The sequence below is a fragment of the Quercus lobata genome, chromosome 2, assembly GCF_001633185.2.
Source record: "Quercus lobata isolate SW786 chromosome 2, ValleyOak3.0 Primary Assembly, whole genome shotgun sequence".
NCBI lineage: Eukaryota > Viridiplantae > Streptophyta > Magnoliopsida > Fagales > Fagaceae > Quercus > Quercus lobata.
This window is the reverse complement of record NC_044905.1, coordinates 22,707,310-22,718,662: the sequence shown is the minus strand read 5'-3', so window position 1 is coordinate 22,718,662 and position 11,353 is coordinate 22,707,310. Positions and strand designations below refer to the sequence as shown.

The 11,353-nt window shown below is 39.3% G+C and overlaps 1 protein-coding gene and 1 non-coding gene across 2 annotated transcripts; one reads left to right on the top strand and one right to left on the bottom strand.

Annotated features, from left to right (window-relative positions):
- Positions 1–4,226: 4,226 nt before the first annotated feature.
- Positions 4,227–4,335, bottom strand: LOC115978511. Its single transcript, XR_004088781.1, has one exon. It is a non-coding gene; the product is annotated as a small nucleolar RNA R71 (small nucleolar RNA).
- A 361-nt stretch (positions 4,336–4,696) lies between these two features.
- Positions 4,697–6,709, top strand: LOC115961303. The gene is made up of 3 exons (XM_031080303.1): positions 4,697–5,837; positions 5,903–6,487; positions 6,678–6,709. Exons 1-3 carry the CDS (start codon positions 4,697–4,699, stop codon positions 6,707–6,709), a joined length of 1,758 nt encoding a protein of 585 aa, XP_030936163.1.
- The last annotated feature ends 4,644 nt before the right edge of the window (positions 6,710–11,353 follow it).

Below are 11,353 nucleotides of genomic sequence, written 5' to 3'. Positions count from 1 at the left end.
TGGGCCACGGATTAGGCCACTGTTAGGGCTGAAGATTGGGCCCTGAAGTGGCCTGGCTAGGCGGGGCCCGCAGGGCCCAGCGAGGCGGGTCTTGGCCCCGAAAAAAAAATTTGTTTAACAAACGGGCTGAGTCCGGGTATGAAAAAACCCGACCAGTTTCCATTCCTACTCATAGGTCATCGGGGGAGACACCATTTCAATGACTTACAGGACAGAGGTTGTGTTCCTCTGGAGACTGGTTTCTCAATGCTGAGGACTAGCTTGTTCGCTCTAGACAACAACGACCACCTACTAGAAAAGAGCCTACATCTAATCGAGGAGCGGAGAGAAAATGCCATAGTTCAATTAGCATACTATCAGTAGAGGCTTAAAATGTAAAGTTAAGAGCATTGGCCCCTAGGGACTTGGTATTAACAAAGGTTATGGGTACTGCAAAAAACCTAGCATGGGGAAAGTTAAGGCCCAATTGGGAAGGGCCATACCGTATCACCCCGGTAGAAGGCATAGAAGCATACTTCCTAGAAGATCTAGACGAAAAAGTTGTACTATGACCTTAGAATGTAAATAACCTTCGAAGGAACTATTTTTAATGAAAGGCAGCTCTGCCATGTTTTCATTTATGACATTATGTGTTGCGTTAATTACCTATGTGGATATTAAACAGAACCTTGGTCATGTCTGATTCCTCGAACCACATACCTCGGGTAAATTAATATTCTTGATTACCTATGTGGATATTAAACAGAATCTTGGTCATGTCTGGTTCCTCGGACCACATATCTTGGGTAAATTAATATTCCTGATTACCTGTGTGGATATTAAACAAAACCTTGGTCATGTCTAGTTCCCCGTACCACATACCTCCGGGAAATTAATATTCCTAATTACTTGTGTGGATATTAAACAGAACATTGGTTATACTTGGCCCTTCGGACCACATGCCTTGGGTAAATTAATACTTCATGTTATTTCTCTAAGTATTAAACAAAATATTGGCTATGTCTGGCCCCTCAGACTACTTGCCTTGGGTAAATTAATACTTCCCATTATTTCTATAATTATTAAATAGAACCATGGTTATGCCTAGCCTCTCAGACCACATGCTTTGGATAAATAAACACTTATAATTATGTAAGCCTCCGGTGGAATGGAGTGCTAAATGAAATTCTAAGTACGGTGGCCCTCTTAGATCATATACTCTAGACAAACATGAACTTCACTATCATTTGAGGCTAAGAAGAAAATCCAGAAGTACACTTCATCCATTGAGCTATTTACCTAAGGTATACAAGGTTTGCTTTTTAGGTTTAGTTACTAGATGCCAAGTGCCACGAACAAGGTAAAGTTGTCCAATTACTCTGCTAACTACATGAAAGTTTATTTGAGTTAACAACCAATTATTACTATTAGCTTTTGTCAAAGAAGGAGTGTTCACCCTTAGGAGCATCATCAATTTAAAGTCTCGGCACAAGGCAAAACAATAACCACAACTTACCAGAGACAAACATTGCAAGAAAAACAGAGGTCCACAAAGGCAAAAAGTAATATATTTTCATTCAACAAAAGGAAAAGTACATCATGTATTGGGGCATATTGCCCTAAGGAAAAAGTACAAAGAAAGAAAGGGAAAAAAAAAAAACCCTAAGGAAAAATTACAAAGAAAGAAAGGGAAAAAAAAAAAATCCTAAGCTAAAAGTACAAAGAAAAAAAAGAAGAAAAATCCTAAGCTAAGCCTTCACTGGAGAAGGGTTTTCTTTGCTAACCGGCGGGGGAACGGGAGGATCAGCGACCTTCTTCTCCTGGGCCACGGCCTGAGGCTTGGCCGGCTCAGACTCCTTCGCCTTAAGAGCGGCTTCCTTGCCTTTGCCTTTGTCCTCTGGTCAGGCTTTGCTCTAGCCAACCTCCTTACCTTTGGCCACTTCCACCCCACTACCTTAGTCACCAGCCTTGCCAGGCCCTTTAATGGCCTTGAGAAGGGGAAGAAGGGTCTGGGTGGGAGGAGGCTACTCAGCCGTAGTTAAAGCAGGGACGACTTCCTCGAGGGCTGCCTTAGGGGCTTCTCGAAGGTCTTCAGGATAATAGACATTCTTGGCTTTTCTCCACTTTGAGTCCGTAGGGGCTCTAGCCACGTTCAAGGCCTCAATCCAGACCTCAAGGCTGTATTCCCTATAGACCCCAGCCACTCTTCAGTTAGTCGGGCCTCGGTCTCTTGCACTCAGAGGTCATAAAACTTCTGCCCTACAGTGCCTGCAACTGCCTAAGCCACCTGGGTAGCCTCCTTGGTCTTGGACAGCTTGATGTGCATGAAATATATACAATAAAGTACTCACATATCTACATATTTAGCCTTACTTTTATGTTATTTTGTGACTGATTATATAATATCTTTGTGTTGTAGGTAACAAGGGCTTTACATGCAAAGTGGGGCTAGGCCAATTGAATCAAGCCAACTTACATCCAGCCAGGCATGAATTCAAGAAAAGACCAACCCAATTAAATTTAAGTCCAATTGGAGTAAGGAATCAAAGGAAATTTGCGCCAAATCAAGTCCAATTCGGATTAGGATTCTAGACTGCACATCAGTTAGTATTTTTGGTATAACTTTCGGCTCAGATGTCCAATCGAGATGATTCAAGTTGGGCTGGAACGATAACTTAAAGGGCTACAACTTTGTAGTTTACCAAAAGTCCAAATTCTGACGTTAAATAGGCCAAAATAGTCGGTTAAGTGAAGTCTAAAAATCTGGAATTTTCTCCAAACGGGAATTCAACTTGTAATAGGATTCTTTAACATATTTAAAGGCTCTTTAGGGCAAAATTCAGGACTGAATGTGTAGAGGCTGCGGCTAGGACTGGTGCGTAGGAGCAGAACGTGTTCTTTTTGTCTATGGCTTTTCTCTAGCATTGTGACTATTTCTTTCTCTATTCTATTTGTTTAGTTTAATGATTAGTATTTTATTTTTATGTTTTCTTTCAATTACTATGAGTAGCTAAATTTATAATTAGGGTTGAGGATGAAACCTTGTTAAGGATTATTAGTGATATTTATGTGATTTGATTTTTCTCACAATAATTGTTCTTTAATGATTTAAATTGTTCTTGCTTCATATCAATTGACTAAGATGAGATTCTAGATATGAGTTCAATCATGTTTTTCTCATGATTTAGGATTTGTCTTAATTAATTGAATGCTTGGTTTATTAATTCTTGATTATAAAATCGGATATATCTTGTGATTTGTTTGACTACGGATACAATTTATGATTTGATTTTATACTTAAGAAGCGAAGAAGAACATGCTTTTGATTTTTAAAATAAGGGTTTAAATGATGATATTTTCCATGATAACAAGATTGATTTCTAGATTATCATGTAGTGAGTTGGGAAAAATTAATGATCATAAATATATGCTGATATGACTTACAAGGCGGATTCCAAAACCTTAATTCCTTTCTCTTGATTGTTTACATCTTTTTATTGCTTTATATATTTTTCTTAGTTTAACTATTTGCTTAATTTTATTAATTGCTTAGTTTATTTTATTGTAACCAACCAATTTTTATTTAAACTAGATTAGGATTAATTTGGTTAAGGTTTAATTAATTTTCCTACATTCATACAAGTCCCTGTGGGTTCGACCTCGTTCTTGTCCAACTATACTTCGGTACGGTTCGTACACTTGCGAGTATTTTAAAATTTCACAACAAGTTTTTGGCTGTAGTTAATTTTTTTTTAAATATATATATATATATATATATAATAATTTTTTTTTTCTTTGTGCTTGGTGTATGAGAACTTGGATACGTGATAAAGAAAATCGTCTTGTTAGTTTTGATTATTCATCCACAATGGGAGAAACTGGAGATGATTCAAAAACTCTTAGGGAGTTGTTCTCACCCATAACCACCAACCCTCCATCTTGCATAGTATTGCCTGCAACCACTGCTGCACATTTTGAGTTGAAGCCACAGATAATTCACCTTCTTCCTACTTTTCATGGATTGGATAGAGAAGATCCTTATATGCATGTGAAGGATTTTCTTGAGATTTGTGCTACTTGTAAGTTTCAAAATTTCACTGATGACTCTGTTCGCTTGCGTTTATTCCCTTTTTCCTTGAAGGATAAGGCAAAAGCATGGCTTAATTCTTTGTCACCTGGATCTATCACTTCATGGGAACTGTTGGTCACAAAATTCCTCTCTAAATTTTTCCCAATGGCCAAGACCAATGCTTTAAGGAGAGAAATTGCAGATTTTTATCAGGATGAACAAGAGAAATTTTATGAGAGTTGGGAGAGATTTAAGGACTTGATCTTAAAGTGTCCCCATCATGGTTTTGAAACATGGAGACTAGTACAATATTTTTATAATGGTTTGACTCAGACAAATCGTAACATGATTGAGTCCATGAATGGTGGTGGATTTTTGAGTCTTGTAGATGATGAGGCTTACAAATTTCTTGAGAATTTTTCTGAAAGTTCACAACAATGGGATTTTTCCAATCGTAAAGAGAGATGTGCCCCTGCAATTAAGAAATGAGGATTGTATGAAGTCAGTGAAGATTTAGACATAAAAGCTAGGTTGGACAATCTCACTCGTAAGGTTGAAGCTTTAGCTTTAGGTAGAGGAATGAATTCTGTCAATCAAGTTCAAAGTGAAACATGCTCTATTTGTGCTAGTCCTATGCATACAACACAAATGTGTCCTTCTGCAGCTGGGTACCCTGATTTTTATGCTGAGCAAGCAAATGCACTGAATAATTATGGAAAACCATTTGCTAGTCCATTTTCAGAGACATACAATCCAAATTGGAGGAACCATCCTAATTTCTCATGGAGGCAAAGTCAGCCTCCCACAAATGTAGGTGGACAACAAGTGCATCAACAAAGTCAATTTCGTCCACCTACTCAAGCATATCCTCCCATTCCTCAATCAACACCTCAGTTTGTAACACCACCAAGACAACAACCATCTTTGGAGGAGTCTCTCAAAACTTTCATGCAGTCAACTAGCCAAGCCATTCAAGAGATGAAAAGTTCCACCCATTTGAATACTCAAGCTATTTCAAAGTTGGAAAATCAAGTTGGCCAGTTAGCAACCCAAGTTGGAGAAAGGGAAAAAGGAAAGTTTCCTAGTCAACCTATACCTAACCCAAAAGGACAGTATGCCATCAATGGTTCTTCTAGTTCTACTCATGGACAAGAACATGTTCAGTCTATTACTACCCTTAGGTCTGGTAAGCAAGTTGATAATCAAGTGAAAATGCCAGAAGTGGAGGATGATGAAAATATTATGTTAAAGGAAAAAGGAACTCATAGTTCACATGATGATCATAGAGAAAAGAAGGACAACCCACCCGCCACTCCAATTCAGGATCTTAATTCCCCCCTTGATAAGAGGTTTGTTCCTAAAGCTTCATTTCCTCAAAGGTTAATCAGTCCTCAGAAAAGTGCACAATTTGGAGACATTTTAGAGGTCTTTAAGCAGGTGCAAATAAACATTCCATTTCTTGATGCAATTCAGCAAGTTCCTGCTTATGCCAAATTTCTAAAAGATCTTGTGACAATGAAGAGAAAGACAAATGTCCCTAAAAAGGCATTTTTGACCGAGCAAGTCAGTTCAATCATTCAGAATAAATATCCAGTGAAATGTAAGGACCCTGGATCTCCTACAATTTCATGTAGGATTGGGGATCATCTCATTGAGCGAGCTTTGCTAGATTTGGGGGCAAGTGTGAACTTATTGCCATATTCAGTATACTTACAGCTAGGTTTGGGGGATTTAAAACCAACAACCATGACACTTCAATTAGCTGATAGGTCTGTGAAAATCCCTAGAGGTATTATTGAGGATGTGTTGATTAAGGTGGACGCATTCTATTTCCTGTTGATTTTGTTGTGTTAGACACTGAACCTACTCTAAATGCCAATACACAAATCCATGTCATTTTAGGTCGCCCTTTCTTAGCCACATCCAATGCTTTGATCAATTGTCGGAGTGGTGTGATGAAGATTTCTTTTGGGAATATGACTGTTGAGCTTAATATTTTTGACATAAGTAAGCAAGTACTAGACAATGAGGATATATGTGAGGTTAACATGATTGGGAGCCTAGTCCATGATACTTTCCTACAATCAAGTTGTGAGGATCCCCCAAATGCTTGCTTAACCCGTTTTGATTGTAATTTGGATACTGAAAAATCAATTGAGGAGGTCAATGCATTGTTGGATTCTATTCCTCTCTTAAGTATTGATAGCTGGCAGCCAAAAGTGATCCCTCTTCCACTTTCTTCATCCCTATTCCCATCTATTGTAGAACCACCAAAGTTGGGTGAATTTTGGGAACACCAATTGATAAGTATACTTCAAGAGTATAAGGAAGCTATAGGTTGGAAAATTGCTGATATTAAGGGTATTAGTGCTTCTGTGGTTATGCAAAGAATTCACTTGGAAGACACTGCAAAAGCTTCTCAACATGTTTTTGACCCAGGTAAGTTACAATATCATTAGACTAGTCCATTCATAATATGAATTATTTATCTCCATGGTGTTGTTGGGATTTGGATGGTCCTGTTTATCAGGATTGATCTCCAGTTGTGTTAAATCTTTTTGAAAAAAAAAAAAAATTCTTTTTTATTTTCTGATTTTAGATTAATCTTTGTGTTTATTTTCTTGTTTAGTTTTATTTTCTTTTGTTCTAGCTGATATGTGACAGAAATTAAAATTTATAACAATCAGCTTGATTAAGGTACGTCTCCTCCTTCTCCTTACCTTACTTTTCCTACTTGAGTTTCTCATGTTGCATATTCATATTTTGCTCTCTTTTCATTCAAGACATATATTTGAGAGTATCATTTTTAACATTGAGGACAATGTTTGGTTTAGGTTTTGGGGGGATGCATATAGCTTTCTATCTTTTTGTTTTGTTTAGTTGTGTTAAAAAAAAAAAAAAAAAACTTTTGCCTAGCTTGAGGTTTATGTTTTGAGTTCATTATACTACTCTTGCTTAAAGAATTTCATTGCTTTCATGCTCAATTCATTGCACATGCACATAGCCACTCAAACACAACTTGTTGTTGAAGGATAAAAATGATTAGAAAATCTTGATGATAACAATGTGGAGACTGTAACCCCTGTGAGTTTTGAGCCAATCATTATTTTTGGAGGGTTATTCATTGTTTCTAATCTTAAAATTCATTTGGAAGTGCATAACATATTTCCCTTGTTGTAGTCTCATTGTTTTTTTCTTTTGGCCAAGAAAAAAAATATATATGATTTTATGCCACACTTTAATCTTTTGAAGTCATTGATGTTGAATGAACTATACTAGTCTTTGAGAGATGAGATTAGGCCATTTTTGTCTACTTTGAGCCATATATGTATTTTTCTTTTTTTTCTTTTTTTGATACATTATCGCTAGTCACCCCGTTGAGCCTTTTAATTAGCCTTTCTTTCTTAAAGCCCTTATCCATAGTGTTTCAAGATTGAATTTGATCAATTTGTTTCAATGTGGTGGTTTGTAAGAGAATTCAAAGAAAGAAAGAAAAATTCAAAGAAAAAAAAAAAGAAAAAGAATTGAAAAGAGAAGAAAAAAAGAAGAAGGGAAAAGTGTCAAAAAGAAGAAAATAAAAAAGGTTCTCATCAAATTTTGAGAAGTGAAATGTAAGGAAGAAGTACTACTTTGAAGAAGAAGAGTTGAAAAAAAAAAAAATGCTGAATGAAAATTCCAAAAAGAGTTGACATTCCAACAAATCTTGAAAACACTTCTTATTATTTACCTTCACCCTTTTTCATTTCATTCCCTTTGCTTTTACCCTACATTACGTCCTAATAAAGTCCTTATTTGATCTTGAAGATTGTGTAGTTCAGATATTGATATGACTGAGAAGAAAAAGGTGTGGTATAAATTCTTTTTGGCATCCTTTCATGAGACTACTTGTTCTTTCTTGATTAAGCGTTTTTCATGTGTTTTATATGTGAGGTATTTGATTTTGCTTACATTACTCCGCTCACATATATTGTTGAGAGTGTAACACCCTATTTCAGAGTGATTTCATTTGTTGAGTGATAACACCGGAAAGATTTGAGTTGAAGCATACTTTCAAATAGAGATTCGAGTCAAGTTTATTCTAAAACTAAGAGTATGTTTGGGTTGGCTACCACTTTTCATTCACATTGAGTTTTGATGGCATGAGAAATTTCTTTAGCATTTATAGTGTTTTTGAACTTGAACTAATCCTTTTTGCAAAAGGCAATTGAAAAAAAAAATGATGATTTTCTTTGTTTTGTTTAGTTATTTATTTATTTTTTTTTAGTATTCAATCTCAGAATTTTGTGGGTAAATTCCCTGCAAACCCTCACGAGACTACAACTCGTCCACTAGTGTAAGCTAGGGGTTTAAAAGCTTGTTGCATATGCTAAATGCAATCGAAAATTCCAGCGAAAATGGATTAGTTAGGATTTCCTTTTTCTTTGTTTTTAACTTCTTTATTTTGTTTTACTCTTTATCTGTTTTGCTCGAGGACTAGCAAAATGTAGGTTTGGGGGTATTTCCACCTTCAGCTTCAACACCTGCTGCTTGGCTATGGCTAGCTCTATCTCGGTATAATGGAGCCTTTGGCACTGCTCCTTCGTTTAGGCCTCGATGTTCCTAAGGCCAGCCTCCGCGCTCCTCCGGTCCCTATCTGTGGTAGCCAGCTTTAGAGCCAGCTCCTTGTTCCTGCTCTCAGCAACGGCAAGGGACTTGCTTGCCTCCACGCGGAGGTTATCTATGAGCCTCACCTTAATGCGGGCGTCTTTCACCCACTCCTTTGTGGTGAAAACCTCCTGGATGGCTTGCGCAAAGACAATAAAAACACTCCATGAGATAAGTAAACAAAGGACTAGCACGAGATCAATAGGACCAAGCTGGGAAGCTCACCAAAGCTAAGTCCCTTTTTAGGGACATAAAGAGATCTGGTTGCCTTATGTTCTTCAAGGCGTCCATGTCCTTACACAGCAGGAGAGGCCGCTCCAGAGCCTCGGCCACGTGATGGGTGTGATCTCTCTAAAACTGCCTGATGGAGGAGCTCCAGGGTATCGCCACGCCATCCAACTCCAACCGGGGGTTCCAAGTTGGATGGCGCACATCAGCAGAGTGCTTGGCCTCCTTACTCTCAAACAAGGAGGCCCTCCCTTGGCCCTTGGCCGTCTTCTGCTGCTTGGGCTCCTTTTGGGGGACCACCTCCCCCTTCTCAGGCACCTCATTCTCCTTCCTTTTCTTCTTCAGGTGGGCCACAGTAAAAGGATTAATTGTAGGAGGAGGAGGGAGAGGGAGAGCAGGAAAAGGCTAGGATCCTGAAATGTCCTTGGATGCCTGCCCCTTATCTTTGTTTGCAAGGAGCTCATACAGGCCCTTCTTTCTATTCAGAGCCATTTCTTCTTCCTCCTCGAAACTGTCGTCCACTCGGGCAACTATGAGTTTGGGGGAACAAACAACGGAGGACCTGTCAAGCTTGCCCTTCGAATCTGAGACCTGAATCACAAGCTTTTCTTGCTCCTCTTCTTCTTTCTCAAGACGAAATCGGCCTATCTCATTCTCAAGTGACAGGCACGAGGAGGCTGTCTTTTCTCTTAGAGCCTCTACCTCACGAGGGGAACGATGAAAGGGCAGCTCAACTGGCACGATATCTTCTCAGGCTAAAAAACCGAGCACCGAGACGTCTATCTGAGCTAGCCAAGGATCGCCTACTCTTATCACGTAGCCCACGTCCTGAAACTTGTCTGACAAGGGCTCGAAGTCGAGGATGAGGTGGACAGATCTCAATTGCTTGTCTTCACTCACAAACACATTGGATCTCAACACTTTGTTAAGGTCCGAGACGTTGATGAGGTTAAGGCTGGGAGCTACGTGTCTTTTATCTGCAAAATTATTCGAGAAGTAAAACCACGATCAGAATAATGAAGCCATCCATCAAAAATAAATGGAATACTAAAGGAAAGGAGAAAGTAGCAAAACTATAGAGCTAATGCCCATGTTAAAAATAAATTAATAAATAAAAACCTAAACCTAGGGTACCCCGCCTAGCTCTCCCTCCCGGACTGGGTAGTGAAGACCATCGTGCCATTCACACTATCAAAAAGTCATCCTTCATGCCTTTGTTGGATTTGGGAAGGCATGAGACGAGCCTGACAACAGAAGATCTCGACTTAAGGTAATACCCTGAGTCTGCGAGCAGGTGGCACTTTTACATCCAAACAATGTCGTGCCAAGTGAGGTTTAGCCCCCACATGCTCATTGATAGAGTCCACACTACCCAAGACCCTAAATAGGTTAGGTGCGCATTGGTGGGGGCATAACCTATGGGCGATTAGATAGTCCCTAGTTACTCTACCCATGGGAAGCCTTATTCCCTCTTCTATAAAGGCAATTATGGGAATGACGACCACCTCTTCCCCTTTGTGGGTAAGCCACTGACCCGGAGCACAGTACCGCAAGGAAACTCCCTAGGGAATGTGGTACCTAGCCCTAAATACCTCCATACTAGCAGGAGAATCTATGAGGTGAGCAAATCTACCAATCTAAGCAAACTAAAGGGAAGAGAAGGAAATATTTCTGAAAAAGGAGTAAAGAGTATAAGGTCGAGGAAACTGGCTGAGAATAAAAGAGCCTAGGAACGTGAAAAACTTACAAGAATAAGGACGAGGGTTACTTTAAGGGCTCCTCGAAGGTCTAAAGATTTAGGAAATCTTGAAAGCTGGAGAGTTTAGAAATTCTTGGGAGTTCGAAGATTTGCAAAGTGGGAGAAAATGAACCCCCCAAGCACCTTATATAAGAGGCAAAATTTGGTGGGAGTTATCCCGCCCAAAATTTGAGGAGAAACGACAGCCGTAGAATCTCCATCTCACTGTAGGACATGGGGAACAAAGTGCCGCCTGGAGCATTTAATGAGACGTTGCGGACTCCGAAGCACCAAAATAGTTGCAAGACATGCGAAGTAACACTTTCACGTGTAGAAGTCAAAGAAGTGTGTGGAATTAATGATCCAAAGTCAAAACCCCATTTTTCTCCTCGGATAAGAGGAAAAAACCGGAGTTTTGATAGGCTATTGTGGGGCACTAGAATTTGAATAAGGTACTTGTGCCACATGTCATACCCATGGCCGAGGAGTCTGTTATTGCGCCGAGGAGGTCACATGCTCGGACAACAGGGCCACGTCAGTGACACGTTACCAGAGGAGGTCATACTGTAGAGAAAGAGTTTCGAGAGGGAGGGTTTGCCCTAACATGACTGAAGGGATGGAGGCTATCACCACATTTAATGCATCCCACCAAACCTCCTGGCTACATTTATGTTGAGAAGACCCCTAAACAGTGC

Bases quoted from the DNA above. Each gene is read 5' to 3' on its own strand.
- LOC115961303 (XM_031080303.1), top strand. From the start codon at position 4,697: ATGTGTCCTTCTGCAGCTGGGTACCCTGATTTTTATGCTGAGCAAGCA. The intron at 5,838-5,902 runs GTATTATTGAGG...TTGTTGTGTTAG, and splicing joins GTCTGTGAAAATCCCTAGAG to ACACTGAACCTACTCTAAAT. The intron at 6,488-6,677 runs GTAAGTTACAAT...TTTCTTGTTTAG, and splicing joins TCAACATGTTTTTGACCCAG to TTTTATTTTCTTTTGTTCTA.